The sequence below is a fragment of the Melanostigma gelatinosum genome, assembly GCF_949748355.1.
Source record: "Melanostigma gelatinosum genome assembly, chromosome: 5".
Taxonomy (NCBI): domain Eukaryota; kingdom Metazoa; phylum Chordata; class Actinopteri; order Perciformes; family Zoarcidae; genus Melanostigma; species Melanostigma gelatinosum.
This window is the reverse complement of record NC_136638.1, coordinates 15609708-15623605: the sequence shown is the minus strand read 5'-3', so window position 1 is coordinate 15623605 and position 13898 is coordinate 15609708. Positions and strand designations below refer to the sequence as shown.

General features: G+C 40.0%; 2 protein-coding genes across 2 annotated transcripts; both read right to left on the bottom strand.

Annotated features, from left to right (window-relative positions):
* Positions 1-3089: 3089 nt before the first annotated feature.
* On the bottom strand, positions 3090-4560 carry mrpl18 (mitochondrial ribosomal protein L18). Its single transcript, XM_079268971.1, has 4 exons — positions 4344-4560; positions 4055-4223; positions 3484-3718; positions 3090-3399 (listed from the first exon to the last, which is right to left on the bottom strand). Exons 1-4 carry the CDS (start codon positions 4408-4410, stop codon positions 3322-3324), a joined length of 549 nt encoding a protein of 182 aa, XP_079125097.1. The 5' UTR covers positions 4411-4560; the 3' UTR covers positions 3090-3321.
* Positions 4561-5319: 759 nt separating this feature from the next.
* Positions 5320-13813, bottom strand: tcirg1b (T cell immune regulator 1, ATPase H+ transporting V0 subunit a3b). Its single transcript, XM_079268969.1, has 21 exons — positions 13683-13813; positions 12499-12621; positions 12080-12158; positions 11839-11987; positions 11612-11707; positions 11407-11468; positions 11189-11315; positions 10974-11056; positions 10785-10878; positions 10353-10565; positions 10108-10258; positions 9846-9985; positions 9418-9575; positions 9240-9330; positions 9024-9142; positions 8698-8911; positions 7784-7894; positions 7614-7697; positions 7392-7512; positions 7051-7222; positions 5320-6145 (listed from the first exon to the last, which is right to left on the bottom strand). The coding sequence occupies exons 2-21, from the start codon at positions 12613-12615 to the stop codon at positions 6052-6054; spliced, it is 2475 nt and encodes an 824-aa protein (XP_079125095.1). The 5' UTR covers positions 12616-12621; positions 13683-13813; the 3' UTR covers positions 5320-6051.
* Between the last annotated feature and the right edge of the window lie 85 nt (positions 13814-13898).

Below are 13898 nucleotides of genomic sequence, written 5' to 3'. Positions count from 1 at the left end.
GGGATTTTTTGTATACACTTTGGCTTTATATTTTAGGTTATTTAGATGATGAAAGTTTTAATTTATGTTTCATTGCATATCTCTGTTGATAATGTTATCGCTGATGGTTCACTGCTGATAAAAGGATCTTGCTGTAATATTGCTAAACCAATGAAAGCCAGGATATGCGATGGGTGAAGTTATTATCAGTGGCCATTGCTGTATTATTACATAACATATCCTACCACACACAGACCTACCGGTCTCTCCCTCCCCCCTCGTTCCCTCTTCCCTTCTTCAGCTCTCGCATCACCACTCCAGAGATGATATCTATGCAATTACTGTGTTCCTATTTCTTTTCCTCTGTAAATATGAGGCTGTATGCTGCCAATCCAAGGTAGATGGTTTTTAAAAACAATTCATATTGTCTCTTATTGCTCTGTTAGTTGTTGACATGAGGAAGTTTTAACTTTATCTAAGCTGTGCATCACGGACCAAGTCGGGGTCGGTTTTATCGCACAAGCCTGTTTGCCAAACAGTGTGTTCCAATGTGCCAATGATTATATTCAATTAAAAATCTTTATCATGTCAGTATGTTAAGAACCAATGTCCCCCATTTTATTTTGATTCATTCTACTTAAACACCAGGGCTGTACGAGTGCCTTCAACCTGAGAATGAAATACAACATATGAATGACTGGTGTTTTTATTATGAGGTGGTGGCTGCATATTGTATGAGTCTTGTGCTGTTTCTCTGATTACAGTATAAATGTGACTGCTCAAAGTGTTTGCGTGTAATGCATAAATACAAAGTATAGATGTATCAAATAATCGCCGTGTGCATGTTTTGTGTTTTTATACTGACACGGGAGAGCAAAATGTTCAGGGTTTTCTCATGTAGTGAAATATACATTTAATGGATTGAGGGAAGTTATTCAAAATACTGTTTTCAGACTTATCACTGGATGCTGATGTGGAATATTCTAAGTTCACGCTGGTATTATTTGTATCGAGTGAACCCAAGCTAAAGCCTATTTACTTCATTTAACCTGCACTTTATAACCCCAACACACACTGTCCCCACTGCCTGAGCCAACATCACACTGTACTATGAAACAAATCTCTCCACTGTCTGCACCTCACTCTTGTTTACAACAAACAGTATGAGTGAAAACAATAAATGATTATACTCAAACGCTTTGTTTCCTGTCTAAATAATACACCAGAGGATGCAAGGGTCATGTCAATGAGATCATTTTGGCCCTCGACTGAAAACAGGAAGATTTTATTATTGGGATCATTTTGATCCAGATTACATGTTTTAAAATAATTGCCCCAGAATTCCTGAAACACTACACTACAGCCCATTTAAGGAGCTCATTTGTCTTCTATTTTTGGATCTCAAAGGAAAGACAAGGTATTAAACGAGTCATACTATAATTGTAAAAACCGGAGGGTGCTACGCCTTCACAACAGCACGTCGTTATCAGCATGAACTGACATCTGAGCGCAGAGTTCACATCAGATAGCCAGTGGGGAGAGCTCACATGCACTAAAAGCACGAATGGTAGCCCTTTCAGCAGCTTTGTAATACAATTTTATAAAACTAATTAATCCAACAATCTCTATATACTGTATATATATACCGTATATATATATGTACATATATATATATGTACATGGCTTTTTACATGTGTTCTTCTGGGCCTTGGTGATCAGGGGGGGAAATAAACTTTGCAGCCAATGCAGATCAAAAAGGCAAATCATAAGTGCAAAACAACTATGTATATACATATATATGTATATACGTATATATATATATTTATATATATACATATATATACGTATATATATATACATATATATACGTATATATATATACGTATATATATACGTATATATATATACGTATATATATACGTATATATATATACGTATATATATACGTATATATATATACGTATATATATACGTATATATATATACGTATATATATATACGTATATATATATGTATATATATACACGTATATATATATGTATATATATACATATATACATATATATATATGTATATATATACATATATACATATATATATATGTATATATATGTATATATATATACATATATATATGTATATATATATATATGTATATATATATATACATATATATGTATGTATATACATATATATATATGTATATACGTATATATATATACATATATATACGTATATATATACATATATATATATACATATATATATATACATATATATATGTATATATATAAATATATATATATACGTATATACATATGTATATACATAGTTGTTTATATATATATATATATGTATATGTATATACATAGTTGTTTTGCACTTATGATTTGCCTTTTTGATCTGCATTGGCTGCAAAGTTTATTTCCCCCCCTGATCACCAAGGCCCAGAAGAACACATGTAAAAAGCCAAAGGTCTTATTGTATGTGTGATTTGATTAAATATCATAATTTCCAATATCCAATATATTTGTTTTTATGGCGATATTACTATTTATACATTTGTGTGACATCACAGTAACACTTATTATGATAGCCCAGTTTGTCCTGAAAAAAAGATGTAAATAACATGATTGTGCTTTATAGTGTTGACGCGCAAAAATAGCAAAAATGACTTCGACCTCAGAGGATTTTAAAAACCAACATGAAGTGTCATAGTATACAGGAAGTTGGAATGGTGCTTATGTCTTATTCAATTCGTATTTTTACTTTCTATTTCTTATAAGTTGTAGTAAATGAGTAGAGTATAGATAGAGAATACTATAAAAACTACAAAGAACTTAAAAAAAATCAGTATAAAACCCTTTTAAAGTGGTAACACTATATTTTATAGCAGAGCTTAAAGTGTCTAGTTTAAACATTGTAAGAGATACATTTTGAAATTTTTACTTTTAGTTAAAATTTAGATTTTGTATAAAAGCGGTAAATTATAATTGCATATATTTTTACATATTAACATTAAAAAAATGCACTTTACTCTTCACTTTACACCTTTTGCTTTAATCCACCACCTTTATTGGTTTGTACGTTTCTTAATCAATGTGATGGCCTAAACTGTGCCAACATACCATCATATATTACCTGATGTTGTTTTCTTCTAAAAGAGACAAAGCACAGGGACAAGCAACCTTACTTTCATCACTCCTTTTGTTTTTATATCGTCATTTACTGTAGTGTTGGTCATCTTAACAACAATACAGTCTTAATTCACAAAAGAGCAGAGAGTAAGGGATACAGAGGACATTTTAAAATAACAACAGATGTGATAGATGACACATGAATTCAGGTACTAATGTATTTTCTTCTGGGTTCACTAAGAGTGATTCCTCCCTCTTTCATTGCTGCCCTGAACGACTGTACCTGTGAAAGAGAAAAACATAAGTTGAGGGGAAAAAAGACTTACAAATACATTTACTAACAGCAGTTTGTGCTGCATGTACTTACAGCGGCTGAGCGGTACGCCCAGGGAATGGCCCTGTACACCATCCTGGTGATGCCAGCCTGCTGGCATCGACGTGCCAGCACCTCGCCCACAGCCTGACACGCTGCCACGCAGCGTGTGGAAGCCAGCTCCTGCTTCAGCGCCCACTCCGTGGTTGAGCAGGAAAGCACTGGGTCAGGAGAGCTGCTGGAGAACACGTGGGCCGTCACATGATGCTGGCTGCGAGAAAACTCCAACCTGAAAACACGAGACAGACAAACACGGTAAAACAGAAGTAAGAGGGACGGCAGTGATACGGGGCAATTTAGATCTGGAGGATTAAATGCCTGGTAAAGATGAATTTCGGCATTGGGATTTTTCTTCAAGTACTCCGGTCTCCCTTGAAAATAAGATCTGTCAGATTTAACTGGTTATATTAAGGCCGTATATGTACAGTCACCGTTTAATTAAATTAGCAGTATTTGTTTGAAACAGGAAAATGAAACACTTGATTTTGCATAATGCACAATTTACAATGGACCTCTGTTTAAAAGAATAACGTTTTTTTATTTTGTTTTATTCATACACACAGACCTGTGGTAGAACTCCCGGTGGGGCCAGATCGTCTTCCAGCCCCGGTCCTTCACAGCCAGGGCCAGCTGCTCCAAGTTGCGGGGGTTTCTGTTCACAAAGGTCGGGTTCACGGCTTCGTTTTCATCCGAGCTGGGCTCTGGCTGAGTGGCTGCCTGACTCAGACACCGAGCTGGGGGACAGACAAGCGGATCCATAAAACAAGAGCTACAGAGAAACACACCCCCAGCGATACGTGAACGTTGAGTAGCTGAGATTATGATGCATTAAGGTAAAGATAACTTTACGTTACCCGTTTGATTTGTAGCCACAATTGGACGTCGAATTTGTCCGAACAACAGCCGTAAACTGGAAGCCATCTTCTCCTCAATTGTGTTCACTTCATACAAATAACCGCTTAAAGTCTAGTGAATGTGCTACCGTGCACCATGTCCTTAAACATGTGAAGTATTTGACTCTTGCTGTTCGATAATAATTCACCGTGACATGTGGAGCGCCATCTTTGACATTCACACAACATCCGGTTTATTTGGTGCTACTTCAGAAGCAGCGCTGACAGAAACAATCTCGAGCGCTTCGGACGTTCCGCGTACATTTCTTCATCCAGAATAAAAACATGCGATTTGCTGAACATTTCTGCCCATTTACTCTACAGTAACTTCCAGTGGTGTAAAGTACATTAAACAAGTACTTTACTTAAGTAGGCTTGAGGTATGTGTAGCTTTCCATTTCATACTTGTAACATTACCTCACTACATTTCAGTCGTACTTTTTACCCTACGATTATACTATTACATTTATCTGACAGTAACTACGAAGTTTTACCAACAAAACATGTGTTCACCTTAAGAATAGGATGCATTATAAAAGATGAACCTTCTAACTGTATATAGGGTAGTTAAACTGTCAGTTAAAAAGTCAGCTCCATTAAAATGTCTGTTACATCTTAATGAATGAATCAATATTATGATGTGTAGAGTATATTTTGTGGATAGTACAAGTACTACTTTTACTTAACTAAGTAATCTTTTGAATGCTAGACTTTACTTGTAATGGCCTATTTTTTACATTGTGGTATTACTCATTATACTTAAGGATTTTAATACGTCTTCCATCATTGGAAACTTCACAAATAAGACAAAGTGACACAATAAACGGTGTGACTACACAACCAGTAAGGTAGCCTGTTCAGGGAAGGACTTCCACAATAAGCTTAAACAAGAAAATCATATTTAATTACAGTTCAAATTTGATAATTTTTACAGTGCAAACCGGCAGAAAAAAAGAGAAAAGCAGAGTTTTGTTCAAAATAGTGGCATGATAATAGAGGTTACCATCAGTCCAAAAGACTTCAAGGATAAACAAGCCCTCAGTCCCTGTAAGGCACCTGAAAAAAACATTTTACTACCAATAAATACCTGTTGTGTGTTGTTCTCGGAAGACATGACAATGAGGAAAAAGGTTCTTTGGCTCATGAAAATCATTCATGTAATTCCCTGCCATCAATTGAAGAATGCTACAGGGCTGACTTATACACCAATTCAACAACCACACCTTCCCTTAAACTGCAGAACAAATTCAATAATTGGAGTCCTTTCCATTTTTATAATTGATGTCTATAATACATGTTTATACAGTGTAAATTATTGATATTTTTTTGAGCTCCTGACTTATTAGAAAGCACCACATAACACTAATAGTGAAAATACAAATTTGCAAGGGGATACAAAAGTATATTTTTTCCTTTCATATAATGCAATTGAAATTCATTATATAAGGACTCGTTCATCAATTCAAAAAATAACAGTCTTTACGGTCGTGATCATTGTGCAAGTCAATTAAACCATGTCACAGCCTACAGGCAATAGAATACCATTGTTAAGACGGGGAGACAAAGTCATTCTGATGTGATTTGTTGTAGTCCAAGTATTCAATATTATACATACATTAACCAAACATTAACATGACCATTTGTCAATCCTAAGTAATGGTTTGGCCGATCAGATAGCAGCTGATGCATTGATCAGCGATGAGAAAGAGAAAGGGCTCAACTTGTAGCCTGTTCCACTGTAGAACTTGTTCTGAAACTCCACCCTGTAAGAGAGAAGCAAAGTCAACATGCAACAGTACAATCTACAATACATAATCCATTTTTATCCACCCACCCCATCAACAATCCCGTCCAGTGTATTCTACAGGGTACATGAAGCTGAACATTTTTGATGGATGGTTTGGTGACCTTATCATTTTTCTTTAGCACCACAATCAGTACAAATTTCCATTTACACACAAGAAATATCCAAATGTAACGTGCAGACAGATATGAAATGTACTGAGCACATTCATCCACCCTAAAGGATGAACCTTTTCATTTTGGAGCCTCACTGAGCTGAAGCACCTTTAAGTCACAGAGTCAACTTTGCATGCAAGATGCACAACTTATACATCACAAATAAGCAGCGTGAGATGAACCACAGGACCCCTTAACTATAGGGAAGGTCTGTTGATATGTTTGGAACAAACATTAACTGATGACAAACGACTTCAGTGTAGAGCCTTATGCGAAGTAGATTTCGAAGTAGAGACAGTTTTAGACTTTCTTTTGTGATTTAGGGGAGAGTGAAGATGAAGTGCATTTCATGTTTAATTGTTGCTCATTTTAGGGCTGTACTTTGTAAAATCTCCTTTATTTCTAATGAGTTCTACTGGTTGGACCATTGAGTTGCGTTCTATCTTCGTGGCAGCTTGGGACAGGAGACAAAGGTCTTTGTTTGCAACGTAATGTTGAATATAAAAGTTATGTACTTGTCTATGTCGGGTTTTTTTGTTTGTGTTTTAAAAAGGTATTTTCATAACATAACTGATTAACTGACTAACTAACCCACTTAAACATGGACAAAAGCAAAACGCTGTCACATATTTTACTTATATTCAGTCTACTTATTAGTATTTTTTTCTTAAATGTTTTCCCTTCGTCTTTCCCTCCCTCTTATCCTTACCAGTGCAGCCGGAGCGCGTGCAGGAAAGCTGAGAGTCCCTCCATAACTAGCAGGATGGCGACAGTCAACAAAGCGAAGAAGGCAAAAACCACAAAGAGGACTACAGATCCCACATAGCCATCCCACTTCAGGGCAATACGCATCACCATCACCCACAACACCTCCGACAGCTCTGTGGAGACACAAATGAATCACTGTCAGACAATCATCATGTGTGTATGAATAACTGGCTGAAAAAAGAACAGTATGAGTGCGTTTGTTTTTAGAGAGGAAGTCTGACCGTGCGTGTGCATCATGAGAGTATGTACATTGTGTTTGTTATCAGTACGAGTGCCACTAACGTGCATGTGCCAAACTGAGAGCCCAGAGTCGGAGGTAAGAGGCGGTGTTGGAGATGCAGCCCAAGCAGTACTCTATGGTGTGGATGGCCTGATGCATGAACCTGTCTGCCACATCGAACTCCTGCAGACAGCACAGATTAAACACTTGCAGAATCACAATAGCACATCTCTGACTCGATTTAATCCATTTAGTGAATTACGTTAATCAGGCTTCTCTCGTACCTCTTCCGCAGCTCGTCCCTCCACCTCCCCCGGACGAGTGTTGATGGAGCCGTCATCGTCCAACAGCTGACGTCGGTCTTCCTCCTGATGTTGCAGAGAACCAGAAATCCGTCAGCAAAATACATTTGACTCGAAAATGAGAGTTAAAGTTCCGTCGAACGCAGACTCACTACTTGACGTCGTCTTCTCTTGAATGTGATGAATTCGTATGCGGGCTTCCCAAACAGGAGGACAGGGACAGCACACAGGGCCAGCACCACCAGGACCTTCTGCACCACCGTCTGCACATGAAGAGTTACAGGATCGTATGTTACGCTTTTAAGGAGCACGTGCTCACTTTAGCAAGCTATTTTGAAGGACAACACTGGCGTTTCTGCAAATGATTGCACATTTACTTCGAAAGCATGCAAACCAAAGCGTGCCACGGTTTTTGGAGGGTTAGAGTGCTTTTTATTTCCATCTTCCAGATGTTCACTGGCATCAGTTCATAGTACAATATGAAATTGAACTTGCAGAGATTTGAAACTAGCTCAAGATTAATACTCTATTGTCAAACTCACATTATTGCCATTTTAACTGAACAGCGTTTACATTGTTGTTGCTTATTACTGCAGTTAAAGCAATGATTGTTTTAATAAGTCCATGCATTTGTGGCAAACTTTGACAGAGTGATCTGCCAAACTGCAGCATTACAGTCACAAGTTAATAAAACCCAGAGGACACAGGCACACACTGGAAAAAAAGTGAAACACGGTAACTGTATGCATAAAAACAGCTGCGGCCTGGCTGTTGTGTTGCATCATTATACCAATTATAGATAGTTTTCAAAAAGATACATTTCACCTCCAAAACCCATGAACAAATAAATAACCTTGACATAAGAAAAAGCAGATGAAATGTTCGCTGTGAACTAGCAGGTTTCAGGCATCTTCAAGGTGATTTTCATACTGTACTAACAAAATAAAGTGAAACCAGTGGTTTCCAGCACTTTCTAATATAAAAACTATGACTTTTTAAAGAAAGGCTGGTGGATAAATTGTAAAACATGATACGCTCAGTTTAGGGAAATGAACAAACCACACACCTGTCCCTCATAGAGCGCTGGGTTCTCAGGGTTGTCTGTGAAGAGGAACATGTCTATGAAGTGGATAAGTATACTGGGAGCGATTTTGGACTGGGCAGGAGTGTAGGCGATCCACTTGAAGACCACCATGAACACCAGGTAGCCAAACAGACACACCATGAAGAACAGTTCAGGGATCAGCACAAAGAACACACTGCCTATCTTGCCGAAGTGCCTGTGGAAAAACACAAACAATGAAGCGGGAAAGCAGCGAAACAAGTATGTGTGAAGGCAAGTCAGGAAGAATCAAGAATGGAGGTGTACCAAAAAAGTAAAGCACTACATACCAATAGTTGAAGAATGACAAGCAGACTCCAAAAGTCATGTGAATGACACCGATGATGACCGACATCTTCATCTTGTACGAGTTAAGGAAAGTCAGTTTGTTGTTGGACAGCCCCCAGACCTGACAACGACACACAACCAGAGAGAATGAGGATGGATGCAGTGACAAACAAGATGACAGCATGAAATAAAATGTCTGATGAGTGTGACGGCCATACCGGGTCAATGCCAAATGGATACGGGGTGGTGAAAACACCAGGCACAACCGGATCCATGGACAAGTACTGGTTCTTCGCCATGACTGAATCACTGAAAGAAATGATACAATCAAGTAAGATGGACAAGAAGCAACGTGTGCGTGCGTGGAGAAAACAAAAAGGTATGAAATGTCCTCACTTCCATATGTTCTTCTCGAACATCGGGCCGACGTGCCACGCTGAGTTGAAGGGACTGAGGCCTCTGCTGAAGCACTCGTTGTAAATGGCCCCCGTGTAGATAGAGAACAGTCCCATCAGCAAAATCAGATACCTTCCTCCAAACATCATCCTCCAGATCTGAAACACACGGGCAACTATTTCATTTCAGTGTATAATATGCAAGGTCGAAAACCTGTTTCAGCTCTTTTAAAACACCATCATTCTGTTATTTAAAATCGTTGACTTTTAAAACAAACTCGATAAGCACTTGCTATGGGATTTGAACTCAGTCACACAAGTATTATCCTTGTGTTGAGCTTATGATTGTGTGTGTGTGTGTGTGTGTGTGTGTGTGTAGGTGTGTAGGTGTGTGTGTGTGTAGGTGTGTGTGTATATCCTCTGAATTACCTCATTGCTGTTTTTCCTCAATTTGGGGTCCTTCTCCTCAAGGACCATCCAGAGGGCCACCAGAGTCATCAGTAAACCATGACCCACATCCCCAAACATCACAGCAAACAGGAAGGGGAATGTAATGATGGTGTACACCGCTGCAGAGGCATAAGAGGAAAAAGACTTGACTTACAATACGCTCTTTGGCTTTACCTTTGAGCATCATATACTTCTTTCAAAGCATTAATGAAGAAACTTTTTTAGCGGTGTGCAGACGCACCTGGATTGACTTCCCGGTAGCTGGCCACTCCGTAGGCATCAACAATGTTCTGGAAACCAGCTGTGAAAGAGTTGATGGGGAACAGGGTAGGTGGAGTGGTGGAGGAGGGCAGGCGGTTGTAGAAAGAGTCAACACCACTTCCACTCTTCCTCTGAGGACGGAGAAGAGAGTTGGGAAAAGGGCGAAGAGAGTGAGAAATTAGCTGGTTTACTCATCTATGTCAAGTCCCCTCATCTACAACTTACCCCTCCCTCTCTCAGAGCGCTCTGCAGTTCAGGCAGCTTGGCAACGGGACACCAGGCCTCAGCGATCAGGCATTTGTCTGTGACAGAGGGGCTGCAGAGATTCAGCACCATCTGGACCGCCTTACACTTCTGCACACGCACCTTCCACTGGGGCAGCACAGCCACCGCACGCATCAGCAGCTGCTGCAGGAAGGACTCGGTCTGACAGAGCACCTGAAGTACAGGGACGTGAGAGCGTTTTAGAATAACTGAATAACACTTCTTTGAATAACACTTCTTTGAAGGAAAGCCACATTACCGCTATGTTTGTGCTGTCTAATATTTTCAAGCGGTACAGATGCAGACATTTCAACAGAGAGAGCAAATGCTGCTGATTGCATCAGTGTTCAACAAGCTGTGATCTGTGCTTTCATAAGCATGCATTGCACTTACTGATTTGATATCTTCAATTCTGCCTTGAAGTCCCTGGAGAATCTCCTCTCTCTCAGCAGTGCTCTCAGGGTACGCAAACGTCTGTGTGCGGAAGCTGTGAGGAGGGGAAATCAACAGGTTCAACAGGCACTGTAGTGTGGACGTTTACACGAAGAAAAAAAAATCAAACTGATGCACAGATTTACCCACCAGTCACATATCTTCTTGACTTTCTGTCCAATCTGATCTCCCCAAAAGGAGATGAGAAACACCGTCCATTGTACCATTTCCCCCTGCAACCAAAGAGACAGCAAACGGCTGTGATGAAACACCCATAAGAAAACTCATTAGATGTGACAAATGATCAGAGACTTTCATGTCCATCTCTCAACCATGATCCCCTCCCCCTGTCTCCCAGTTCCCACCGTGTCAGGATGCTCGAGTCGATCCTCCATTTCTCTGAAATCCACAATGATGTAACCTCGACATGCCCGCCATAGTAACCGTTCAAACGAAGGGACCTTCCAAGGATGGACAACTCCTGCCACAAAACTGAGAGAGAGGCGATGCAGACACATTCAAAACATTGAATGTAGATTAAAACATTCAGCACATAATGGACATTTTAGAAAATGAGATCTACCTGAGGTGGATATCTTGGCGGTTATCAAACAGCCCTTGGCTTTCCAGTACAGGTGGTGGTGCCTGAGAGACGAAGCCAAAGAAAGTAGTTTGTGGTTTTAGTTTACAGACAGTTTGCGCACACCAGCGCAATAACTACCGTATATCTAAAAGAAATGGTAATACATGATGCAAGAATTGCTGCAGAAATGTAATTTCTTTCCCACCAGTGAGGCTGTGAGAGTGTGTGTCCTGGTCAGGACTCCTTGGTACTGACAGAGCTGGGTCAGCTGATCCCGGAGGCTGTCTCTGTTCCTGGACACCTAGTAAGACACAACAACAACAACAACAACATGTGTCAGGCCAATAAGTTCAACCTCTTTTGAAATTGTGCTAATGAGACAACAGAGGCTTTGCTTTGATTTATCACCTCCGCCTTGTTTTAAGCGCTCACCTCTTTGAGCTCTCTGGCCAGCCTCTCGCACTCCTCCTCTATGGTGATGAGTTCACGAGGCTGAGGGGCCAAAGGTGTCGGGCATGGAGGAGGGAGGGGACACTGCAAGGGAGGAGACAGGGAGCGATTGATCTCCTGCTCCAAGACGGCTGAAAGGGCAGATAAAGAAGGTCAACAAAATTAACACATAAAAAAAAACATGCACAAAGATACAGGTGGGGAACAATGAGCCAATACTTACTAAAAGTTTTCTCAAGTTCCTCACATCGTCTGACCTCGCCGACAAACTTCCTCTGGAAGGCGTTCACGTTAGGATTCAACTAAAGCGTCAGGGCAGAGGGGAGAGGAAAAGGGCTATTCATGTCTCACAGTGACTCAAAACAACCATCAGTTCACCGTCTCATCTAAACTCAGATTCCAAAGTGACTTCATAAGATAATCACATTCACCCCACGAGAGTAATGATCATCAGATGCTTTTAATAGGAGCCAAAACACATGAAAACAATCTGTGGCTCGCACGTCAGGCATTATAAGCATCACAGGGGGCAAAGTAGGTACACATAGAAAAGTATTCTGGCCCAAACCGTAGCAGACTAGTTTGTATTTGACTTTGCTCATTTAACCACAAGATCATGAACCAAGAGGTTAAATAACTCACATCTCTGAATTCAACCAGGCACAGTTCTCCCAGCTCACTGACACAATTGTAGGCCGAGCCTGACTGAAGGAAGAGCTGCACCAGGCACACCTCCTCGCTGCGAAACATGGAGCCCATAACTGCCTGCACGGGGGAAAAAATCTAAATTAATATTTTCCAAGAACAACTGTCAAACGTAGTCAAAGTACAGCAGTTTATAGTGGAACGAGGGATATCATTGAGAAAGTATAGAGGAGAGAGGCAGTAATTGACACGGGGCATTTATTTTCAGTTGGACAATAAAAGCCTCTATGTGACCATGGAGAAGTTAATGAGCGGAAACTGAAGAAAAGGGAAGCATCGAGTCACCCTGACTGATGATCAGATGGGATTTCCATTTTTGCACAGACGTGTTTCTAATTTTTTTTTTTTGTTGCAAGCTAAATCCCTCTTCAATATACAAAAAAAAACATTGCTACATAAAAATATATATTTGGTTGCCAGTTAATAAAATAAACCAAGCTAAAAGGAATGTATTCTGATACAAAATATCTGCAATAAACCTTTATGAAGGTTAGGTGTTCAGATTTTGATGGGCCTGTTTCAGAGAGGTGTTGATTCAACTGTGTGGTCTTTTTGGAGGCTGCTGTTTGCGGTGCTTGTTGAGTTGCATTGTGTTGTGCATAGACGGACTTTGTTGATATAAATGTGGTGGATAAAATACCAAAGCAGCACCAAAAACTACAGCCTCCAAAATGACCATGAAGTTGCATTACTACTAGTTTTTGCAGGGCAGCTGTGTCAGACTGTATTAGTTCACACACATACAGTAAAGTAACGGTATAGGCCTACAAAGACAAAATATTTCCAAAGAAACTTTTGGCGTTTCCTTAAAACGAGTAATAAGTCGCCGTCTACATTGTTCTTCATAATAATCATAAATGGGACAATAAGTCTCATTTGAATGTCTCATGTTAATGACACAAGTCTTAAAAATAATGGAAATCGAACAAAAGACGTAACTTTAAACAAACGTCAAATGAAAACTCGTGATTGACGACGGGAATCCCGTGACGGAATCGAAAGGTAGCACAAGGTTTTGATTTCTGTCATATGATAATAGCGGCGGTGCGTTCTCTGTGGACAGACAAGAAGAATAAAAACAGCTGTAAATGAGCACAAAAAGACGCAGGACGTCCTCTCACCTGTCTGCCTGTTAGACCCCCGCTGGACTCTCAGATCCGCTGTGTTTCAGGCTGTCCAGCCCCGTACCGACGGATTGACCGGTGGCTGTGTACACAGCGCGAGACCAGACGTGTTTACTAGAAGTTATCGGTCTGTTCTTCTCGCACTTCCCGTTTGTGGAAGTCACGTTACTGCCGGGCTCACGTGACAGTTCGGCGTTCGTCTCTCATTTTGGC